General features: G+C 43.0%; 1 protein-coding gene across 2 annotated transcripts in view; it reads left to right on the forward strand.

Annotated features, from left to right (window-relative positions):
* PLPPR4 (phospholipid phosphatase related 4) overlaps positions 1 to 24,903 on the forward strand; it is a 153,965-nt gene extending 129,062 nt beyond the window's left edge. Inside the window, exons 4-7 of one of the 2 annotated variants that reach the window (XM_040406798.1) lie at positions 1,467 to 1,662; positions 4,533 to 4,590; positions 10,708 to 10,881; positions 23,560 to 24,903. In XM_040406798.1, the coding sequence (XP_040262732.1) occupies positions 1,467 to 1,662; positions 4,533 to 4,590; positions 10,708 to 10,881; positions 23,560 to 24,903 (1,772 nt within the window). The remainder of the gene's footprint in view (positions 1 to 1,466; positions 1,663 to 4,532; positions 4,591 to 10,707; positions 10,882 to 23,559) is intronic. The other variant, XM_040406799.1, reaches the window with a different exon arrangement.
* The last annotated feature ends 832 nt before the right edge of the window (positions 24,904 to 25,735 follow it).

Raw genomic sequence — 25,735 nt, forward strand, 5'->3', positions numbered from 1 at the left:
TTGAAGCTTGAAGGAATCACGTTTTCAGATGGACCAAATATGATGAATATTCGAAATAAAGAATATATTGCTGTATATTCGATTTTAGAATATTCATCCTATTCTAATCTAAACCAATAATCTTGGTTATAATATTCGAGTTCACGAATATTACTACAGAAAAATTGTAATGGTTAATACGTGTGCCCGACCGCATGACAAAATCGTAATTTAATCAACTTCAGCATACACCTCCCCGACAAGCGTCCCCATCACCATGGGAACGCCTGTGGGTTAGAAAATACCATCGGATCTGAGTTTTCCCTGAGATCGTAAAAACTCAGATCCGATGGTATATTCTAACCCACAGGCGTTCCCATGGTTACGGGGACGCTTGTCGGGGAGCAGTATGCCAAAGTGGAATATTATTGCTCTAACTTCGTCTTTTAGAATATTCTTAATATTGCTCTAACTTCGTCTTTTAGAATATTACGAATATTCTAAAAGACGAAGTTAGAGCAATATTAAGAATATTCGTAAAATACACACATAGATTGTAATTTAGCTAATATACTGCTATAGTAATTTTTTTAAGTGTTCATATTTTCCAAAACTGAAGTTCAGAAGAGGCAAAAAAAATTAGACAAAAAAAAAAGGATTATAGCACTATATTAGCTAAATTACAATCTATATGTGTATTTTACGAAAATTCGTAATATTGCTCTAACTTCGTCTTTTATAATATTACGAATATTCTAAAAGACTAAGTTAGAGCAATATTAAGAATATTCGTAAAATACACATATTAGCCTAGCCATAGTCAATTAGTCGAACGTTGCCTTATACTGTCAAAAGAACAAACTCAATACGCGATTATTTAAATCGCATATTATTCGCGATAAATGGAATAATGACGAATATTCGATTTAGACGAATATAAGATGAATATTCAATCGAATATTCGCGAAATATCGCAAAATCAAATATGGCACCTCCGGCTCATCACTAATAACCAGAAATAAATTTATAAAAAGAGTAAAGGTATCTGTCCTTTAAACTTTTTCTCCTTTTATAATCCATTTCTGATTTGGGCTTTCAAAACTTCATTAGGAAACCTGACCATGTGGTCATGTCCTTACAGTGGTGAACAGATGCTGGACATGCAGAGGTTTTATACAAGGCTAAGAGTATTTTGGTCATATTTGGCAAGTGAAGACACATAGGTATGAAGGAACTTGGTCAAAACTTTGTTCCAACTTGTTCAAAAGCAAAATATTTTCTTGTCTGGTTTGTCTTCTTTTGGTCTAGTTGTTCTTCAAGGAGGTGTGTTGTTTTTTTTCCAGAAGATCTGTTTCCATTTGATATTAAAGATGTTTAAATGTTAACAAGTTCAGATTCTTCCATTGAAGTCAGTTTAATGACTGTTGCCTAAAAATTTTATGTCTAAAGTATTCAGCACTAAGAATTCTCTTTGGTTTTTCTCCAAGGTGTCCACGTGTTTGGACTTTGCTCCACTGCTCTCATTACTGATATTATCCAACTCTCTACTGGTTACCAGACCCCTTATTTCTTGACAGTCTGCAAACCGAACTACACCTCTTTAAATGTTTCCTGTAAAGAAAATCCATATGTGCTAGAGGATATTTGCTCTGGGCAAGACCTAGCCATCATAAACGCTGGAAGGTAAAGCAAATGATTATAACACATTTTATCATTTTCCTCCAAGTATAAAGATTTCAATGCTGGGACTAAAATTCATTCAAGAAACTGGCACATGAAAAAATAATATCTACATATACACTGTAGGTCAATATAAAGAGATGGAAAGTCAGGTATTTAAATTATTACCCCATATTACACAATAAAAGCACACAGAGCTATGGGGACTGGATATTGCGGATGTGCTAGCGGCCATCTAGCAACCCATGTCCTCAGCTCTATACACAAAATCCCGGTGACAGGTTCCCTTTAAAGGAATATCCCAGCTTTTAAATATCAGATTGTCAGGCTCCGACATCCCACATCTCCACTGATTAGCTAGCTGTTTTTGGTAGATGCTAGCATTGGCAACTAAGTATTTAAAGCAGAAAGCTCTGTCCACCATGTAGTGGCGGGGCTGGCATACTGCAGTTCAGCTCCCATTACACTATATGACATTTTGTTCCTCTATATGGTATGCCCTTATAAGTTTCATAAATTGTGGTCTAGATGGATTGCGCTGGAAGATACAGATAGGGTATGTACATAATTTTTTCGATCTATGCTTAGGCAGGATGCTTGCTCTCCTTAAAGAGAACAGCTATGTGTGGAGAACTATTAGCAATGCTCCATGGGGAAAAAAATTGTAAAGAGGCATTGCTCAAGGAAAGAGAACCATCTCACTAGCGCTACCTTCTGGAAGTGGTTCCCTATGAGTCAAAGGCTGACTTTTTAGGTAGCAAGATGGTTCTTTTCCTTGGAGATACCTCATTGCATATTTTTTTCCCATGGAGCATTGCCAATAAGTCTCCATACATAGCTTTTCTCTTTAAGGAGAGGAAGCACCTTGCCTAAGCTGAGGGTCACAGCTTTCTACAGATGGATATTTTGCTTGACTATTTTCCCCTGTCATGTTCCAAGGCTTGTTAAAAAATCAGACGTTGACTCATAGGAAATCACTGCCAGAAGGTGGCATTAGTGAGATGGTTCCCTATCCGTGGGATATATCTCTTTGCATATCAGTCTATAGTGAAAACTGATATTAATAAATATATATTGTTCCAGGTGTGTGTGAAGGGGAAGGGGGGGGCATCGGTGTGGATGAATGAATGTTTATTGCATGCGCTGTTCTCTTTCTTGACTTCTTTGTTTGTAAGCATCCTATTGCTATTTGCTTTCAAGGCAAAATATAAAATAAGCCTTTTAATGAAAAAAAGAAATGGTTTCTTAGTTGGAATTGATTTTGCTGAAATGTTACAGAAGAAATACAGCCTCTGGAGATTCACTGCAAAGCTGATCTTGGTCTGCTAAGATCCAGCACCTATACACTTCCCTGGCACCTGGTGATCATATACTATTCAGAATGTGAGCAGAAAGCATCATGGCCACCTCCTGATCTGTATTCATGGTGCTACTGTGTGCTCTGTATACAGGGATCATTTTCTCTAGGCGGTCTGTTTCCAACAGCTGACTCCCCCGTCCTGCAGCTGCATGATCTTCGTGCAACTGCATGATCTCTGTGAAGCCGCAAATTCAACAAAGATGTTACAGAGTTACATCTTTGCAGAGTTACACGTAGACCCCCTGAGCATTTTAATTCATCTAGTGATATATATTACTATTGCCCCAATCTGGCCAATTCCATTACTATTGCCCCAGTGTGTTATAGCCATATGCTCTGTATTTAAATGATTTGAATGTTGAAAAAGGCTTACTTTTTTCCTGAAAAAGCACCTGTCCATGGGCTGTGTCTGGTATTGCAACATAGCCCAATTTACTAGAAAGGGTATGAGCTGCCACAACAGACACATCATACACAAGAGTGGTGCTTTTTTCGGGAAGAAAGCATCTATGTTTTTCTAATCTTATACAAACCTTTTTGCTTAAAATAGACATCTGAGGTATAAGAGAGAGAGTTATTTTATATATACGTTGTACCTGACTGCAAAGTAGCCATCCCTGTGCAATCCTAAGTAGAAATGAGTGAATCCGTTCTACACAAATCGAATTTGTTAACAATATCATAAAATTCAGACTCAAACGAATCAGAAGTTTTTGCGATTAATTTGGATGAATCAATCAAAATGATGGCCACCATTTTACAGATCAAAAGACAACGATAAAGGCATCTACCTGATAAAAAAAAAATTTTGGACTAGTTATTAATTTAAGAAAAATCGGCATATACTGTAAGATATGTTGCATATACGCTTAACAGTGCATGTACTGAATGTCGCTATCACTTTGACATTACCAATGCTGACTTGATGCTAAAGAGCTTGAAAGGTGTTGGATACAGTCCTAGGAGACCTGAGAATGGTATATATGACTTTTCATGGCAATAGGGCTCCTTTTGATCCAAGTCAAGTTTATTTGAACCTGAATTGATTCTGATGACCAATTCGACTGAATCGGACCCGCAACTAATAGCAAGGAATTCTTTTATCTTTAATCAGAAGCTTTGCGTTTTAATACTTTTACAATGTGCACGTTTTCCTTTTCCACAAAATTCTTGGCACATAGAGTATCTCTAATATAACAGTCCACCCCACCTCACAGCAAAAATAATGCAACCTAATCATAAGACACATTGATTCGATAGAAGGGTTAATTAACCAATGCCCTCCTAATAAGTTTCGGTAATTGAAACTTGGTATTTTTACAGTGCTCGGCAAGTCATTTACATAAATGGAACCTTTAAGGTTAAACCATGTTAGTTTGAAAATCTATAATATGTTACCAAATTCAGAAACCAATGTAAACTAATTAAGGCTTTCTTCTTGAAGCGTAATTAGTTATGTCTCTAAAGGAACTTTTACAAATACACTATAATTTTGCTTGTCTTTTTTTGGCAGGAAATCATTCCCTTCTCAACACGCCACCCTGGCAGCATTTGCAGCTGTTTACATTTCTGTAAGTAGATTTTCTTTTTGCTAATTTAAGCCCAAAGTGCAATTATACTGCCCATATTAATACTACCCTGCCTTGTTCATCATAGGGCAAAAGAAGAAAAGTACACCACATTTGTTATTGTCGACTCCAAGAATGACCAAATTAGTGGATCTAAGCCATGTGTTCATGAAAATCAAAGTCTGAATTTATTAAAATAAAAAATAAATAGACATTGAAAATACAAGTAAATGGTCTCAAAGTCATGAAGCATTTTGGGCAGTGGATCCCTTCTTTAGATCAAAGAGACCTTTTCATGAACCTGTGAATTGGATCCACAAATTTGGTCATCCTTGGAACTGACAGAGCCGAATGTGGTGTACATCTTTTCTTCTTGTACCTTATGGTGATCTCAAACAGCCTCCTCTGCTGAGGAGCCTGGGAAAGTAGACTTGACAGTTGCTCCTTCTACACATGAGAGGTTTCTACATGTGGTTAGCACCTAATTGACTTAGCAAGAACATTCTTCTCGTCTGATCATATTACAGGAAGCACCTTTCCCGTTTTTCTAAAAAAAAAATGACATATATATATATAATATATGATAATATCTTAAGTCCATCCTTAGATACGGTTTTAAAATCTAAACCCCAGAATAACCTGACTGATTTGACTACATTTAGAACAGCAAAGAGGATAGAATTTTTAAATGGTAAATTAATTATAGATCAATGTGAAAGATCAGAAAATCTGATTCTCCGGGACATGATTTGATGTATTTAATATACTTTGAAAAACTGGAAGAAAATTAAGATGAGATTTATTCTGTCCATTATTGAGTACTTTTTGGCTCAGTGCATACAGAAGTAGTATGACTCTAATCATCTAAAGAGTCGTATAGACTAAAACCCACTTTGGGATCAGATCCTGTTCTTTTACAGAAAGAAAAGTATACCATATTCTGAGAAAGTATTTGCTGATCCAACTGCACAAGATCTGATCCTGTCCTTGTCGCTAAATATAAGACTTATATGTGGAGCTGCAATACATCTATGGAGTATGTAGCAGTCTTATGGCTCCAGGCAGGAACTGTATTGAGCCACGAATGAGTCCTCTCATGATGGATCAAGAAAAGGATTAAGTTCTTTAAACAGGCTGACTGACAAAGCAATTATTGGGAGCAAACAATTCCTGATAATTGCTTGCTCAACTGAGATGATAGCTCCATTTATAAGCAGCAATCATCTCCTCTCTATGGAGATGAGCGATGGCTACTGTGATCATGTGTCCTCGTACAGATTACATAGGACATTCTGCTGGCCATAGACAATGATTTGAGTGCTACAACAACAATGCTTTCACCTGATGAACAAGTGTTTGCTTGTTCATTGAATGACCAGTGGCGCATTCAGGGTAGGGCCACATGGTCAGATTTTGTGAGGCAGCTTTGGAAACCAAAACCAAGAGTGCATTAAGAAAAAAAAAAGAGAAGTTCGCTGTCCCACATGACCAACTTCCTCTGAGGGCGATGTCTGAACACACCCCTCATTCTTCACATAATACATCTGATGGTGAGGAGAGACTTTCCTGAAGGGTCTACCAGGTGCTATTTCAGAGGGGAACTGGAACACGAGGGAATCGGGACCCGAGTATGACTGACCCCCAGGTGACACAATACACCCAGGGGATACTGGGAGGCCAGAGGCTAATCAGATGAAAGCATAGTCAGGGTACAAAAGCAGAAGTCAGAGCAGGCGGCAATCAGGCAAAGTCTGTAAACCGTAATCCAAAGTCCAGCACACAGAATGACAAGAAACAGCAGAAAAACTTAGCTCAGACTAGCTAGGAACCTTATTGCTCAGGTGCCTTCCAGTTAAACAAGACGTCTTTAAATACAAATTGCAGACCAGCCATAGGCTTAGGAAGATAGAGGGTGTGTGCATGCTGCCTAACAAAAGGAGAAGAGACACACCTGCCCATGCCCTTACAAACAGTACAAGACTCTGAGCCGGAGCGCAAGCTCCGCTCAGAGCTGGAAGAAGGATGCCGGAGTATCACGGACATACCAAGACATACGGACAACCCCGCGACAGTGAGTGGCAGGAGATCTTTGAGACTGGCAATATGTGGTTTGATTTGACATGTTTACCTCGTGGTTCAATGGGCGTCTGTGTTGTTTCTGGTACTGGCCACACCTTTTACCTCCAGGTGTTGCTATTGTGGTCATTTAACTTTCCCTATTTATAGTTGTTTCTCCCACAATGCTGTGCAGTTTATAGCTTCAGTTGGACCTGTGGATAGCTGGTGTTTGGATCTCGGCTGAGTTCCCTGCTGCCATAGCTTCTTGGAAGTTAAGTGTTACCTTTCCCTTTGTATTTTGGCTTTTATGTGTGTTGCATTTCCTTGTTGTTTTGTATTAGGCCTTAGAGAGACTCCCGTTCATCCTTCCTTTTGCAGGAACAGGATGTCTCATTACTGTCATTAGTACTAGGGTCCTTTAGGGTTAGATAGGACTTTAGGTATTCCTGTGTATGAACTCACCTACCTCTGGGGTCTGTTCATACTGGTAGTCAGTCAGGGCTTTGATCAGGGTTTTCAAAAGGAGATGTCCACCTGCCTTCCCTAGTTTTTAGGCCTTATTTCCTTTCCCTCCTATGTTCAGTGTGGGGTTTCCCTCCTACACTAGAGCGTGACACAGAGACTACTACTGTAGCTGCACCCGTGCCATCAAGTATAAGGAAACACTGGCACGGGACATATACAACAGTTAAGCTACCTTCTGCATGCGCTTATCAGCAAGGCGTGCAACAGCAGGAGGAAGTGAAGGAGCCCAGCATCCATGTCAGCATGTAGGGGCAGCAGTGCAGGCCTAACATAGTATCTATCCTCTTTTCTCTACTTTTATGAACCACTCCTGAGTCCAAAATTGTATCAGGAAACCTGATTATGTGGCCATACCCTTACAAGGGACCTTTACTGGGAAGGAAGGTTCATTCCTGACAATTTTCCAGATAATCTGCTGTGCAAAAGTGCTTTTACTCTATCTATCTATCTATCTAATAACAGAAGAAAACAGCAGCACAGTTAGAGATAAGACGGTCGGGTGCAAAATCCTCAGGGATGACTGGCATGACTTCCACTGATGAATATAATAACTAAAGACAAGGCAGAGCTCCAAGTATGATGAATGAGTGAGGACTAGAGTTGAGCGAACCCTTACTGCAAAGTTCGGGTTCGTACCGAACTATGTGAGTTCGGGTACCCGGACCGGAACCTGGACTTTTTCACTGAAGTTCAGATTCGGATTCGTTGTTCGGGTGATTTTATTATTTTCCATTATAACATGGTTGTAACGGAAAATAATAGCATTCTTAAGACAGAATGCAAAATAAAATGGCCATTGAAGGGTTAAAAATAATTTTTAAAAACTCACCTTATCCACTTGATCTCGCAGCCGGTATCATCTTCTTTCTTCTTTCTGCAGGACCGGCAAAAGGACCTGTGATGACATCACCGCGCTCACCACGTGGTGAGTGCAGTGACATCATATACCGATATAACCCATATATCACTGCAAAAGTAGGAAAACAAAAAAAGTCAAGAAATAACAAGAAACAAATAATATTATGACCGAACTCAGGAAGTGTATAAACAAGGGTATAGACTGATGAGTATTTGGGGTACTTTCCCTGAGTCTCACCCTAGTGGTGAGCGTGGTGACGTCATCGCAGGTCCTTTTGCAGGTCCTGCAGAAAGAAGAATGAATAGGATACCGGCTGCGCGATCAAGTGGATGAGGTGAGTTTTTTTTATTATTTTTAATCCCTCAATGGCCATTTTATTTAGCATTCTGTCTTAATAAAAGAAGTTCGGGTCCCCATTGACTTTAATGGGGGTCCGGGTTCAAGGTGAAGTTCAGGTCAAGTTCGGGTCCCGAACCCGAACTTTTACCTGAAGTTCGGCCGAACCCAAACTTCTACGGGTTCGCTCATCCCTAGTGAGGCCTCGTTTATTCCCAAGGCAACGTTTCAGCCCAGCACAATGAGGCCTTTGTCAAGCGTCTATCTATCTATCTACTGTATGTCTGTATATGCAGATTTTATATACAATAAATACACAATGTGAATGTTTTACAGATCGCTCAAGTCATTTGGAAGTCATTCTAACCCTGTTATAATGGTTCTGTAAAACAGCATACTTTGCATGTGAAATACTCAGAGAACTTTAGAAGCAATACAAAATCAGACATTGATTGACATCATGACAAGCTTTTAACTGTGTTGGAAATACATCTTTTTCCCTCCTACAGATAGAACAGCTGAAACAGGAGAAGCAGGCAGCCAAACCTTCTAACTATCAATTAATTCTTCATATTTTGCACACTCCCACACATTAACTCACAGTGTACTGGAGCCAAGGCTAAAAATCTGCTGAGACATATGACTTACTAGATTGTATATATTCCTATATTGAATTCACTGCACTAGTCATTTCCATGGAAGCTGTTGCTGCTGCTGAATAATACAGCCTCAGCCATACCCTATCACCTTCACATGACATACAATATGCATAAATAGATTATAGTAAATTACTATAATCTATTTATTTTTGCGACACAGGGGTGAGTCGCTGGGTAGAGCACCTATCCAGAGGATTCTCAGTTTGGTGTAGCCACTGATCCAGATTCATTAATATGCATAAATACGCCTGGACACTATTGCCAAAAAGGAATATTGGTGATATTTTTTCCAGGACTCAGACCTCTGCCAATGTGATAATGATTACCTTTCCCGAGGATAAGTCAACATTATGAATTCTTCGATAACTCCTATTTTTGAAAGCATTCTTACTTTGCAGCATTTCGTCTACACCTGCCTAAAACTTTTGCACAGTACCTCATGTCCTTTTGTAGCCAAAAGTGTTTTCTGTTATTTGTTGTGGGAAGAGTTGCCTCCTTTAGGCCCTCGTATTGTCACAACCACTTAAAAATTTTAATGCACTTTTCGTTATAATCATCTCTTTTACATATAGTAAAGTACAAACTGTATTTCAGGGGACAGAGAAGAAACAGTATATGGCAGCACACTGTTATTCATACAAAAAATGGAACTAGGGTTTAGAGATTATTCTGAATTGCATCATTACTAGACTTACTATACATGAAAAATGGAAGCTCTTTGAGCACATTTTTTTAATCAAACATCTACCATCTACCAACATCAAGGTGGCTTTTGCCGATGGGTACCTAACACTAACAGAATTGCCTCTGCTGTACACAACTAAGCCTGAAAAATTCAGGGTTGTGTAGGTACCAGCTATATTTATACTCTGGTTAAAAGCCCTTGGCAGATGGGTGGGAGTGCTCAATCCAAATGGAGGCAGCTACATTACTTTGATGTACCAGTCTAAACTATATTTCTGCATTTCAGGGGAGACAGTGAGCCAATAGTTGGGAACATAGATGCACAGATCTGTTTGCCAGGTTTACAGCCCAAAGATTATACAATTTGCAAAAACTGGCAAGTCATTAGTCCAAAGTTTCTCAACTAGTAATCTGTGGATCCATTGTTAGACGGTTTTCACATTTATAAAAGGTTGTACGATGATTAACACTTATCAACTATTTATAGGGTTTGCCTATTTGCCATGATAGACTGTGGTGCAATGGTCGAGCATGCATGCTGCCAGTCCATTTAAAGTCTATAGGAGCGCTATACTCAGCTGTCTTCAGCAGTCCATAGATACTGAATGGGCATTGTGCATGCAGAACATATCTTTAGTAAGGTCCAATAGGTTATTTGTGGCAATCTATCATGTCAACATCATGGCCCATCGAAGAATCATGTGGGACACTAGTAGGCCAGTTTGACTCTGCCTAAAGCCCGGATCAGGGGTTCCCTAGAAGACAGCAGTCATAGAAGCAGTGACTTTTACTGTATAGGATAGGAATTGTATTTCAGTCTGCTGAAAGATTACCTTGACCAGTGGCAGGCTAAGAAAATCTCTTCCAGAATCCAGCCCATTTGTGGTAGGAATGTAAGTAGGGTATTCCATAGGGTTTATCCACATAGAGACACAGAGTGATGTAAATCCTGCTGTACAAATTCACAATTATAATGTAATTCTTTTCTTTACTCTACAGATGTATTTCAATGCAACACTTACAGATTCCTCTAAACTGCTGAAGCCATTGCTTGTGTTCTCTTTTATAATTTGTGGGATTATATGTGGACTTACTCGTATTACTCAGTACAAGAATCATCCAATAGATGTTTACAGCGGCTTTCTCCTGGGTGGAGGAATAGCTATCTATCTGGTAAGCAAAAACAATGGCATACCTATTTTAACATGAACAGATGTAGCATTCCTTAGCTGGACACCGGGTAGGGAAGGTATTAAGTTTGGAAGCCAGTTTTCTGGTGTGGAAAAGTCCCAAATGTTGTCATAAAGTGCCATTTGCACCAAAATTAGAATTTTTTAACACCACCTAATGGTTTAAAAGTGGTCATAGTTCAGCATGATAATTAGTTTCCTGCCAGATTTATCATTGCAACTTTTTAATATAGTTGCAAAAAGGTCACAAAATCACTCCAGTGGTGGAGGGTGAGTGGTGTAGAAAAACTGGAGTAGCATTTATAGACAAAAATTTTAGGTTTACAGATGCATCATACTGAACAAACGTCGAATGACTTTTGATAAATTTGGTGCACCTTTTGCAAACTCAAAGTCAAAGCAAAAGTGACTTGGAAAAGTCCCATCATGATAATTCATCCCCAAAGTGTTACATAGTTACATAGTTGGAAAAAGAAGGATGGATCCAGCTTCCCATAAAAAACTTTTTCTTTATTCTTGTTGCGGTAAAATGACATACATGGACACCACAGTCTACGCGTTTCGGACAAAGTAAATCTTAGTCCTTATTTATGACATAGTTACATAGTTAATACAGTAGAAAAAGACATACAGTAAATCCATCAAGTTCAACCAAGGGATAGGTGAGGATGTGAATTTTAGAAAAAGGGGAGTGGGACCCAGACTTCTACACTTTTTAAAACTGCCCACTGTTCCTGCTGTGACCACATCCAGAGGTAGACTATTCCTCAGATTTACAGTTCTCCCAATAAAGAAGCCTTGACGCTTCTGGAGACAGAACTTTTTCTTCACCAGATTGAGGCAGTGCCTCCTTGTCATTTGAAGGGATTTTACATGGAACAGCTTTTCACTTTTTTTTTTATTTTCTTGAATAGTGCATTTAAATCATAGCTACCCTTTCAACAAATTTTGCATGAATCAATACTACACTGTGTATTCATGTCGAATACCAATATATGACTTGTGTCTGGTATTTTTACCAATTTTCCCGTATGCATGCTGTATCTATAGTTTTCTGTCTACCAGAGCTTGTGGGTGGAAACTATCTCCCATATTGTGCACACAAAAAGTAGAGAAGAATCTGCTACCTAGCTTTCTCTTGCTAACTGAGAAGAACCATATAAGACATTATAGAGTACGGACCTCTATTGATGTGAAAAAAAACATTTGAGCAAAGATAGAAACTGTCTATTTAGCTGGTGCAGTCTCTTTGTCTGTGTGTGTCTCTACTGTCCTCCTCCTCCCTTTACCATAGACCACCATTGACATCTGTAACCTGATAGCTCCGTGAGCTGCCCCATCTCAAGACGGATTTAGCAGAGAATTCACAGTGAATGCTATTATAGGAAGCAGGAAGGGAGAGGAAAACAGCTGATAACAGGAGAAAACCATTTTTCTTATATTAGATATTTTACAACATTTCTTATAGTCACTTATACTATTGCAAAATTGTGTGGAAGTACAGTTACCACTTAATTCGTTAAATGTCAAGTTAGCAATTGCTGCATCTGCATATCTATAAATCTTGTCAATATATTTATATTTTACTTTTATTTAATTTATGTTTATTGTTTTATTTCTCTTTGTGCTTTAGCCCACAATGGCATGGTATATATTAGTAGGCAGCAGAAGTCATAGAAAAAAAAAAGACTTAAACAGATTTTATAAGATTAGGATTAGGGATGAGCAAACCCGAATTTTGGGGTGTCCGTGACACGGACCCGAACCCGAACATTTTCGTAAAAGTCCGGGTTCGGGTTCGGTGTTCGGCGCTTTCTTGGCGCTTTTTGAAAGGCTGCAAAGCAGCCAATCAACAAGTGTCATGCTACTTGCCCCAAGAGGCCATCACAGCCATGCCTACTATTGGCATGGCTGTGATTGGCCAGTGCAGCATGTGACCCAGCCTCTATATAAGCTTGGGTCACGTAGCGCTTTACGTCACTCTGCTGTTACAAGTGTAGGGAGAGGTTGCAGCTGCGACGTTAGGGCGAGATTAGGCAGTGATTAACTCCTCCAAAACACTTAAGACAGTGATCGATCTACAGCTGTGGATCTGCTATTTAATTGCTCACTGTTTTTAGGCTGCCCAGAGCGTTTTTCAGTCACTTTTTTCTGGGGTGATCGGCGGCCATTTTGTGGCTTGTGGTGCGCCAGCACAAGCTGCCACCAAGTCCATTTAACCATCAATAGTGTGGTTATTTTTTGCTATATCCTACATCAGGGGCAAGCTGTCACCAAGTCCATTTAACCATTTAACCATCAATAGTGTGGTTATTTTTTGGCTATATCCTACATCAAGGGCAAGCTGCCACCAAGTCCATTTAACCATCAATAGTGTGGTTATTTTTTGGCTATATCCTACATCAGGGGCAAGCTGCCACCAAGTCCATTTAACCATCAATAGTGTGGTTATTTTTTGGCTATATCCTACATCAGGGGCAAGCTGCCACCAAGTCCATTTAACCATCAATAGTGTGGTTATTTAAATCTATCCCTAAAAGGGTATATTAGATTCAAGGTGCTGATAGGGTCATTCTCAATAACTTCACACACACGCTACTGTGCATATCCAAGTCTAATTCTGTCCGTAAACGTATACCTGTCACCCAGCGCCTAAATAATAGGCCTCAAATTTATATTCAGCTAAATCTGTCATTACTGCTGTGCCTGTATTAGTGTAATACGGTACCTAAATAGATAGCCAGATAGTGTTAGGTGTCTGTATAAAAAGGCCTGAATTTGAATTCAATACATTGGGCCAAATAATATTTTTCTTACGGTAACAATGAGGAAAACATCTAGTAAGGGACGCGGACGCGGACATGGTCGTGGTGGTGTTAGTGGACCCTCTGGTGCTGGGAGAGGACGTGGCCGTTCTGCCACAGCCACACATCCTAGTGTACCAACTACCTCAGGTCCCAGTAGCCGCCAGAATTTACAGGGATATTTGGTGGGGCCCAATGCCGTTCTAAGGATGGTAAGGCCTGAGCAGGTACAGGCATTAGTCAATTGGGTGGCCCGACAGTGGATCCAGCACGTTCACATTATCTCCCACCCAGTCTTCTTCAGAAAGCGCACAGATGGCGCATGAAAACCAAGCCCATCAGTCTGTCACATCACCCCCATGCATATCAGTGAAACTGTCTGAGCCTCAAGTTATGCAGCAGTCTCTTATGCTGTTTGAAGACTCTGCTGGCAGGGTTTCCCAAGGGCATCCACCTAGCCCTTCCCCAGCGGTGGAAGACATAGAATGCACTAACGCACAACCACTTAAGTTTCCTGATGATGAGGACATGGGAATACCACCTCAGCACGTCTCTGATGATGATGAAACACAGGTTCCAACTGCTGCGTCTTTCTGCAGTGTGCAGACTGAACAGGAGGTCAGGGATGAAGACGATGCAGGGGACGATGAGGTCCTAGACCCCACATGGAATGAAGGTCGTGCCACTGACTTTCACAGTTCAGAGGAAGAGGCAGTGGTGAGAGCGAGCCAACAGCGTAGCAAAAGACAAAGAGGGAGCAGTGGGCAAAAGCAGAACACCCGTCGCCAAGAGACTCCGCCTGCTACTGACCGCCGCCATCTGGGACCGAGCACCCCAAAGGCAGCTTCAAGGAGTTCCCTGGCATGGCACTTCTTCAAACAATGTGCTGAAGACAAGACCCGAGTGGTTTGCACGCTGTGCCATCAGAGCCTGAAGCGAGGCATTAACGTTCTGAACCTTAGCACAACCTGCATGACCAGGCACCTGCAGTGGAGTAAACACCTTAAAAACAAGGAAGTCACTCAGGCTCCCCCTGCTACCTCTTCTGCTGCTGCCACCTCGGCCTCTTCTGCTGCTGCCGCCTCGGCCTCTTCCTCCGCCTCTGGAGGAACGTTGGCACCTGCCCCCCAGCAAACATGGGATGTACCACCAACACCACCACCTGCGTCACCAAGCATCTCAACCATGTCACACGGCAGCGTTCAGCTCTCCATCTCACAAACATTTGAGAGAAAGCGTAAATTCCCACCTAGCCACCCTTGATCCCTGGCCCTGAATGCCAGCATTTCTAAACTACTGGCCTATGAAATGATGTCATTTAGGCTGGTGGACACAGACAGCTTCAAACAGCTCATGTCACTTGCTGTCCCACAGTATGTTGTTCCCAGCCGGCACTACTTCTCCAAGAGAGCCATGCCTTCCCTGCACAACCAAGTATCCGATAAAATCAAGTGTGCACTGCGCAACGCCATCTGTGGCAAGGTCCACCTAACCACAGATACGTGGACCAGTAAGCACGGCCAGGGACGCTATATCTCCCTAACTGCACACTGGGTAAATGTAGTGGCGGCTGGGCCACAGGCGGAGAGCTGTTTGGCGCACATCCTTCCGCCGCCAAGGATCGCAGGGCAACATTCTTTGCCTCCTGTCTCCTCCTACTCAGCTTCCTCCTCCTCTTCTTCCACCTGCTCATCCAGTCAGCCACACACCTTCACCACCAACTTCAGCACAGCCCGGGGTAAACGTCAGCAGGCCATTCTGAAACTCATATGTTTGGGGGACAGGCCCCACACCGCACAGGAGTTGTGGCGGGGTATAGAACCACAGACCGACGAGTGGTTGCTGCCGGTGAGCCTTAAGCCCGGGCTGGTGGTGTGCGATAATGGGCGAAATCTCGTTGCAGCTCTGGGACTAGCCGGTTTGACGCACATCCCTTGCCTGGCGCATGTGCTGAATTTGGTGGTGCAGAAGTTCATTCGCAACTACCCCGACATGTCAGAGCTGCTGCATAAAGTGCGGGCCGTCTGTTCGCGCTTCCGGCGTTCACATCCTGCCGCTGCTCGCCTGTCTGCGCTACAGCGTAACTTCGGCCTTCCCGCTCACCGCCTCATATGCAACGTGCCCACCAGGTGGAACTCCACCTTGCACATGCTGGACAGACTGTGCGAGCAGCAGCAGGCCATAGTGGAGTTTCAGCTGCAGCACGCACGGGTCAGTCGCACTGCGGAACAGCACCACATCACCACCAATGACTGGGCCTCCATGCGAGACCTGTGTGCCCTGTTGCGCTGTTTCGAGTACTCCACCAACATGGCCAGTGGCGATGACGCCGTTATCAGCGTTACAATACCACTTCTATGTCTCCTTGAGAAAACACTTAGGGCGATGATGGAAGAGGAGGTGGCCCAGGAGGAGGAGGAGGAGGAAGAGGGGTCATTTTTAGCACTTTCAGGCCAGTCTCTTTGAAGTGACTCAGAGGGAGGTTTTTTGCAACAGCAGAGGCCAGGTACAAATGTGGCCAGACAGGGCCCACTACTGGAGGACGAGGAGGACGAGGATGAGGAGGAGGTGGAGGAGGATGAGGATGAAGCATGTTCACAGCGGGGTGGCACCCAACGCAGCTCGGGCCCATCACTGGTGCGTGGCTGGGGGGAAACGCAGGACGATGACGATACGCCTCCCACAGAGGACAGTTTGTCCTTACCTCTGGGCAGCCTGGCACACATGAGCGACTACATGCTGCAGTGCCTGCGCAATGACAGCAGAGTTGCCCACATTTTAACGTGTGCGGACTACTGGGTTGCCACCCTGCTGGATCCACGGTACAAAGACAATGTGCCCACCTTACTTCCTGCACTGGAGCGTGATAGGAAGATGCACCAGTACAAGCGCATGTTGGTAGACGCGCTACTGAGAGCATTCCCAAATGTCACAGGGGAACAAGTGGAAGCCCAAGGCGAAGGCAGAGGAGGAGCAAGAGGTCGCCAACGCAGCTGTGTCACGGCCAGCTCCTCTGAGGATAGGGTTAGCATGGCAGAGATGTGGAAAAGTTTTGTCACCACGCCACAGCTAACTGCACCACCACCTGATACGGAACGTGTTAGCAGGAGGCAACATTTCACTAACATGGTGGAACAGTACCTGTGCACACCCCTCCACGTACTGACTGATGGTTCGGCCCCATTCAACTTCTGGGTCTCCAAATTGTCCACGTGGCCAGAGCTAGCCTTTTATGCCTTGGAGGTGCTGGCCTGCCCGGCAGCCAGCGTTTTGTCTGAAAGTGTATACAGCACGGCAGGGGGCGTCATTACAGACAAACGCAGCCGCCTGTCTACAGCCAATGTGGACAAGCTGACGTTCATAAAAATGAACCAGGCATGGATCCCACAGGACCTGTCCATCATTTGTGCAGATTAGACATTAACTACCTCCCCTTAACCATATATTATTGTACTCCAGGGCACTTCCTCATTCAATCCTATTTTTATTTTCATTTTACCATTATATTGCGGGGCAACCCAAAGTTGAATGAACCTCTCCTCTGTCTGGGTGCCGGGGCCTAAAAATATGTGACAGTGGACTGTTCCAGTGGTGGGTGACATGAAGCCTGATTCTCTGCTATGACAAGAAGACTGATTCTCTGCTGACATGAAGCTTAAATCTCTGTTATGGGACCTCTCTCCTCTGCCTGGGTGCCTGGGCCTAAATATGTGACAGTGGCCTGTTCCAGTGGTGGGTGACATGAAGCCTGATTCTCTGCTATGACATGAAGACTGATTCTCTGCTGACATGAAGCCAGATTCTCTGCTATGGGACCTCTCTCCTCTGCCTGGGTGCCTGGGCCTAAATATGTGACAATGGACTGTTCCAGTGGTGGGTAACATGAAGCCTGATTCTCTGCTATGACATGAAGACTGATTCTCTGCTGACATGAAGCCAGATTCTATGCTATGGGACCTCTCTCCTCTGCCTGGGTGCCTGGGCCTAAATATCTGACAATGGACTGTTCCAGTGGTGGGTGACGTGAAGCCTGATTCTCTGCTATGACATGAAGACTGATTCTCTGCTGACATGAAGCCAGATTCTCTGCTATGGGACCTCTCTCCTCTGTCTGGGTGCCGGGGCCTAAATTATATGACAATGGACTGTTCTAATGTTGGGTGACGTGAAGCATGATTCTCTGCTATGACATGAAGACTGATTCTCTGCTGACATGAAGCCAGATTCTCTGCTTTGGGACCTCTCTCCTCTTGCCTGGGTGCCTGGGCCTAAATATCTGACAATGAACTGTTCCAGTGGTGGGTGACGTGAAGCATGATTCTCTGCTATGACATGAAGACTGATTCTCTGCTGACATGAAGCCAGATTCTATGTTATGGGACCTCTCTCCTTTGTCTGGGTGCCGGGGCCTAAATTATATGACAATGGACTGTTCCAATGTTGGGTGACGTGAAGTATGATTCTCTGCTATGACATGAAGACTGATTCTCTGCTGACATGAAGCCAGATTCTCTGCTATGGGACCTCTCTCCTCTGCCTGGGTGCCTGGGCCTAAATATGTGACAATGGACTGTTCCAGTGGTGGGTGACGTGAAGCCTGATTCTCTGCTATGACATGAAGACTGATTCTCTGCTGACATGAAGCCAGATTCTCTGCTATGGGACCTCTCTCCTCTGTCTGGGTGCCGGGGCCTAAATATATGACAATGGACTATTCCAGTGGTGGGTGACGTGAAGCCTGATTCTCTGCTATGACATGAAGCCTGATTCTCTACTGACATGAAGCCTGAATCTCTGTTATGGGACCTCTCTACTCTGTCTGGGTGCCGGGGCCTAAAAATATCTGACAGTGGCCTGTTCCAGTGGTGGGTGACATGAAGCCTGATTCTCTACTGACATGAAGCCTGAATCTCTGTTATGGGACCTCTCTACTCTGTCTGGGTGCCGGGGCCTAAAAATATCTGACAGTGGCCTGTTCCAGTGGTGGGTGACATGAAGCCTGATTCTCTGCTATGACATGAAGACTGATTCTCTGCTGACATGAAGCCTGAATCTCTGCTATGGGACCTCTCTCCTCTGCCTGGGTGCCTGGGCCTAAATATATGACAATGGACTGTTCCAGTGGTGGGTGACGTGAAGCCTGATTCTCTGCTATGACATGAAGCCTGATTCTCTACTGACATGAAGCCTGAATCTCTGTTATGGGACCTCTCTACTCTGTCTGGGTGCCGGGGCCTAAAAATATCTGACAGTGGCCTGTTCCAGTGGTGGGTGACATGAAGCCTGATTCTCTGCTATGACATGAAGACTGATTCTCTGCTGAGTCGCTGACATGAAGCCTGAATCTCTGTTATGGGACCTCTCTCCTCTGTCTGGGTGCCGGGGCCTAAGTTATATGACAATGGACTGTTCCAATGTTGGGTGACGTGAATTATGATTCTCTGCTATGACATGAAGACTGATTCTCTGCTGACATGAAGCCAGATTCTATGTTATGGGACCTCTCTCCTCTGTCTGGGTGCCGGGGCCTAAAAATATCTGACAGTGGCCTGTTCCAGTGGTGGGTGACATGAAGCCTGATTCTCTGCTATGACATGAAGACTGATTCTCTGCTGAGTCGCTGACATGAAGCCAGATTCTATGTTATGGGACCTCTCTCCTCTGTCTGGGTGCCGGGGCCTAAATTATATGACAATGGACTGTTCCAATGTTGGGTGACGTGAAGCATGATTCTCTGCTATGACATGAACACTGATTCTCTGCTGAGTCGCTGACATGAAGCCTGAATCTCTATTATGGGACCTCTCTCCTTTGTCTGGGTGCCGGGGCCTAAAAATATCTGACAGTGGCCTGTTCCAGTGGTGGGTGACATGAAGCCTGATTCTCTGCTATGACATGAAGACTGATTCTCTGCTGACATGAAGCCTGAATCTCTGCTATGGGACCTCTCTCCTCTGCCTGGGTGCCTGGGCCTAAATATATGACAATGGACTGTTCCAGTGGTGGGTGACGTGAAGCCTGATTCTCTGCTATGACATGAAGCCTGATTCTCTACTGACATGAAGCCTGAATCTCTGTTATGGGACCTCTCTACTCTGTCTGGGTGCCGGGGCCTAAAAATATCTGACAGTGGCCTGTTCCAGTGGTGGGTGACATGAAGCCTGATTCTCTGCTATGACATGAAGACTGATTCTCTGCTGAGTCGCTGACATGAAGCCTGAATCTCTGTTATGGGACCTCTCTCCTCTGTCTGGGTGCCGGGGCCTAAGTTATATGACAATGGACTGTTCCAATGTTGGGTGACGTGAATTATGATTCTCTGCTATGACATGAAGACTGATTCTCTGCTGACATGAAGCCAGATTCTATGTTATGGGACCTCTCTCCTCTGTCTGGGTGCCGGGGCCTAAAAATATCTGACAGTGGCCTGTTCCAGTGGTGGGTGACATGAAGCCTGATTCTCTGCTATAACATGAAGACTGATTCTCTGCTGAGTCGCTGACATGAAGCCAGATTCTATGTTATGGGACCTCTCTCCTCTGTCTGGGTGCCGGGGCCTAAATTATATGACAATGGACTGTTCCAATGTTGGGTGACGTAAAGCCTGATTCTCTGCTATGACATGAACACTGATTCTCAGCTGAGTCGCTGACATGAAGCCTGAATCTCTATTATAGGACCTCTCTCCTTTGTCTGGGTGCCGGGGCCTAAAAATATCTGACAGTGGCCTGTTCCAGTGGTGGGTGACATGAAGCCTGATTCTCTGCTATGACATGAAGACTGATTCTCTGCTGACATGAAGCCTGAATCTCTGCTATGGGACCTCTCTCCTCTGCCTGGGTGCCTGGGCCTAAATATATGACAATGGACTGTTCCAGTGGTGGGTGACGTGAAGCCTGATTCTCTGCTATGACATGAAGCCTGATTCTCTACTGACATGAAGCCTGAATCTCTGTTATGGGACCTCTCTACTCTGTCTGGGTGCCGGGGCCTAAAAATATCTGACAGTGGCCTGTTCCAGTGGTGGGTGACATGAAGCCTGATTCTCTGCTATGACATGAAGACTGATTCTCTGCTGACATGAAGCCTGAATCTCTGCTATGGGACCTCTCTCTTCTGTCTGGGTGCCGGGGCCTAAATTATATGACAATGGACTGTTCCAATGTTGGGTGACGTGAATTATGATTCTCTGCTATGACATGAAGACTGATTCTCTGCTGACATAAAGCCAGATTCTATGTTATGGGACCTCTCTCCTCTGTCTGGGTGCCGGGGCCTAAAAATATCTGACAGTGGCCTGTTCCAGTGGTGGATGACATGAAGCCTGATTCTCTGCTATGACATGAAGACTGATTCTCTGCTGACATGAAGCCTGAATCTCTGCTATGGGACCTCTCTCCTCTGCCTGGGTGCCTGGGCCTAAATATCTGACAATGGACTGTTCCAGTGGTGGGTGACGTGAAGCATGATTCTCTGCTATGACATGAAGACTGATTCTCTGCTATGACATGAAGCCTGATTCTCTGCTATGACATGAAGACTGATTCTCTGCTGACATGAAGCCAGATTCTATGTTATGGGACCTCTCTCCTCTGCCTGGGTGCCGGGGCCTAAATATCTGACAATGGACTGTTCCAGTGGTGGGTGACATGAAGCATGATTCTCTGCTATGACATGAAGCCTGATTCTCTGCTATGACATGAAGCCTGATTCTCTGCTATGACATGAAGACTGATTCTCTGCTGACATGAAGCCAGATTCTATGTTATGGGACCTCTCTCCTCTGCCTGGGTGCCGGGGCCTAAATATCTGACAATGGACTGTTCCAGTGGTGGGTGACATGAAGCATGATTCTCTGCTATGACATGAAGACTGATTCTCTGCTGACATGAAGCCTGAATCTCTGCTATGGGACCTCTCTCCTCTGCCTGGGTGCCTGGGCCTAAATATCTGACAATGGACTGTTCCAGTGGTGGGTGACGTGAAGCATGATTCTCTGCTATGACATGAAGACTGATTCTCTGCTATGACATGAAGCCTGATTCTCTGCTATGACATGAAGACTGATTCTCTGCTGACATGAAGCCAGATTCTATGTTATGGGACCTCTCTCCTCTGCCTGGGTGCCGGGGCCTAAATATCTGACAATGGACTGTTCCAGTGGTGGGTGACATGAAGCATGATTCTCTGCTATGACATGAAGCCTGATTCTCTGCTATGACATGAAGACTGATTCTCTGCTGACATGAAGCCAGATTCTATGTTATGGGACCTCTCTCCTCTGCCTGGGTGCCGGGGCCTAAATATCTGACAATGGACTGTTCCAGTTTTGGGTGACGTGAAGCCTGATTCTCTGCTATGACATGAAGCCTGATTCTCTGCTATGGGACCTCTCTCCAATTGATATTGGTTAATTTTTATTTATTTTATTTTTATTTTAATTCATTTCCCTATCCACATTTGTTTGCAGGGGATTTAACTACATTTTGCTGCCTTTTGCAGCCCTCTAGCCCTTTCCTGGGCTGTTTTACAGCCTTTTTAGTGCCGAAAAGTTCAGGTCCCCATTGACTTCAATGGGGTTCGGGTACGGGACGAAGTTCGGGTCGGGTTCGGATCCCGAACCCGAACATTTTCGGGAAGTTCGGCCGAACTTCTCGAACCCGAACATCCAGGTGTTCGCTCAACTCTAATTAGGATATCAAATTATAAAACAGACTTCCAGTGAAATGATCTTGTATGAAGAATCCATCATTTTATATGTACAAGTTTTGTGAATGAGGTTTTCTGTGTAGGCATTACAATATATCAACTGGCGATACATATTTACTGTATTTTAAACAAGTTCATTCTTAAGTCATTCAGTGTTTTTATTCTTTTTTTAGGACCAGTTTTCACCTAGGAAATCCTTTAAGAAAATAAAAACATTTTGTAGCAAAAGTTGTTTAGACCTCTTGTTTTGTGTTTTTTTTGGAAGTTTGTTTTGTTGACTTAAAAGGGACCTTTCTCATTTCTGTAGACATGTCTGTTTTAGTCAATACTATTACTGTATTCCCATTAAAGCACCGCTCCAGCGACAGCCCTCTGCTTTTTATAATTTCTTCCTGCCTTTAGTTTGACAGTGCTAAACAGCACTCCTATGCAGAATGGCGCATGCGCACAACATCTTCACTGGTTGGGGTGAACACCTAGATGTGCGCATGCGCAGTTTTGGAAACAAGTGTAGTCTAGCACTGTCAATCTAAAGGAAGGGGGCATAATGAAAAGCAGAGGGGCATCATTATGAAGCATCAGGAGCGGTGGAGCGGTGCTTTAATGTGAATACAGTACTAGTATTTACTAAAACAGACATGTCTAGAGAACTGAGAAAGGTCCCTTTTAAGTCAACAAACCAAACAAGTCTAGGGGGTCACTGGAGCGGTGCTTGAACCGCATAAGCCTGCCTCTTGGTGCTCAAATTTAATTAAGTTAATTTAGTTAATTTGCATAATTTTAAATGTTCATTTTTCTCTGCAACCATACCACCAACAGACATAAGACAGGTATTGTTTTAATCAGTGTCATCAACCCTACCAGCCTATATACATAGAGCCTGGTAGGGTATGGTTGATCTGGGTGACAGAGCCGCTTTAAAAAATATATCTGATGTTGAGACAACCTCTATACTAAATCAAGTCAACCCTTATCATAGTTTGATATGATTTACTTTTTTCTTTCATAAGCCAAGTGGTGTGTTATTCTAACATTTGTTAGTTCTTATGTGTCTTTTTATATTACAAGCAGTTGCATTATTCTCTTACATGTCTTGTTTCTTTAAGATTATAGCGGTTTTCTTATTGTGTCAATGTTTAATGTTCCAGGGTCTTTATGCTGTTGGAAACTTTCAACCCAGTGAAGACAATATTCCACAGAAGCCTCCTCCTCCGCTAAGGGAACCATTAAGGTCATTAACAGACATTAGTCAAGACACAAGCAGGATACTACCAGGGAAAAATGGCAGTAGCATTGATGGTATTTCTTCACATCCTTCTGAAAGTATCTTAAATAGAAATAACCGTGAAACAGGCTCTTTGACAAACATTAAAAGAGCAAGTACTGATGTAGAAGTTATAACCCCTAGAAGTCCCATGGGCAAGGAGAACATGGTCACTTTTAGCAATACTTTACCCAGAGTCCATACCCCATCATTTGAAGATCCAGCAAGGAGAAATGCAACTATCCATGCATCAATGGACTCTGCTCGTTCTAAACAACTGTTATCTCAATGGAAGACTAAAAATGAAAGTCGTAAACTTTCTTTGCAGGTCATTGAAACTGAAACTGGACTCTCGCCTCAAAGAATAATAGAAATGAGATCAAGCTCTGAGCCTGTGAGGGTCGGTGTTAATGGAGACTATATAGGACCAGGAAATCCATATCTTAAATTACAAACCGGTAGTGTACCAGGATGCAATAATACAGGTATTCCTGGTGGACCTAGAGTTTCTATACAATCACGCCCTGGCTCCTCTCAACTAGTACACATTCCTGAAGAAACGCATGAAAATATCATAACTACATCTCCCAAATGTAGTTCTGCCAGATCAAAGTGGCTAAAGGTGGCGGAGAAAAGTGTTGCTTGTCGTAGCAATAGTCAGCCAAGGATTATGCAAGTCATAGCTATGTCAAAACAGCAAGGAATGCTTCAAGGTAGCCCAAAAAGCTCAGAAGGTAGTACTGTCAGTTGTACTGGATCAATCAGGTACAAAGCCTTGACAGAACATGAACCAACAAATATTGTCCGGATTGAAGCCCATCCTGAAAATAATAGGCCAATTATTCAAATGCCTTTAGAGGGTGAAGGAAGCGGATCATGGAAATGGAAAGCTCCTGAGAAAGGAACTTTGCGTCAAGCTTATGAACTGAATGACCTCAACAGGGACTCTGAAAGTTGTGAGTCATTAAAAGACACTTTTGGCACCACTGAAAGGAAGAGGAGCAACATTGATAATGACCACCTTCTTCATGGAATAACCACAATACGGGTGACACCTGTAGAAGGGAGCGAAATTGGCTCAGAGACTGTATCCATATCATCAAGTCGTGACTCTACTCTAAGAAGAAAAGGAAACATCATTTTAATCCCTGAGAGGAGTAACAGCCCAGAAAGCACCCGAAACATCTTCTACAAAGGAACATCACCAACACGCACATACAAAGAATGAGAAAACAAAAGTTTCCACTTTTTTTCTAGAGTGTATTCTACTTTGATAAAGCTTGTGCTCTTATTAGTTAGGAGATAAAGCAGAAAACGATATTACATGTGCCAAAATTACAAATGGTCAGGTGGTGTGTGGATAAAGAATACTGACATGAACAATAGAGTATAAAAAACTTGTGCATAATAGGACAAAAGAAAAGCACAATGCAAATAAATTAAACCAATGCGAAGGAATAAAAGCATCATACAATCAGTTACATGTACGAAAAAGCAAATCCATATTGGTAGGAAAAGAGAAGGAAAGGAATAACGACACTTTATTTTAAATAACGACACTTTATTTTATGAATGTGCCAATTCTGAAATGTTCTTATCCCTAATCTCAGAAATTATTTCAATTGCAAAAAAAGCTCATTTTCTTTCATGTAAGATATTTACTTTTGCAGATTCTGAACTAACATGAAGAGATGGTGCTTGTTACAAGTTTAGATAGCATATCTGCACAAGCACATGATTATTCTGTAGTTCTTTTAACAGTTCTTCTGCTAGGACAGTAGTGACTGCCGTTGTACAGAATACGACATTCAGCTCTGTTATTGTGGAATAATCGCACTCGACTTACCAGAATTTTGTGCAGATTGGTCCTCACGGTTTACTTTGACAAAGTGTGGGTGTGATTCACTTACAATGGTATAACTGTTTTATTTTGTTGGCTAGTTTTTCTGTAACCTGCTTATTATTAAGAGTGCACATCATACTAAAGAAAAGGTGCTCAGCAGTGGAGACATCCATATGTTCTGGATGTCATGCCACTTTCCATGATTGTTCCTCTTTCA

The sequence above is a fragment of the Bufo bufo genome, chromosome 9, assembly GCF_905171765.1.
Source record: "Bufo bufo chromosome 9, aBufBuf1.1, whole genome shotgun sequence".
NCBI classification, from domain to species: Eukaryota; Metazoa; Chordata; class Amphibia; order Anura; family Bufonidae; genus Bufo; species Bufo bufo.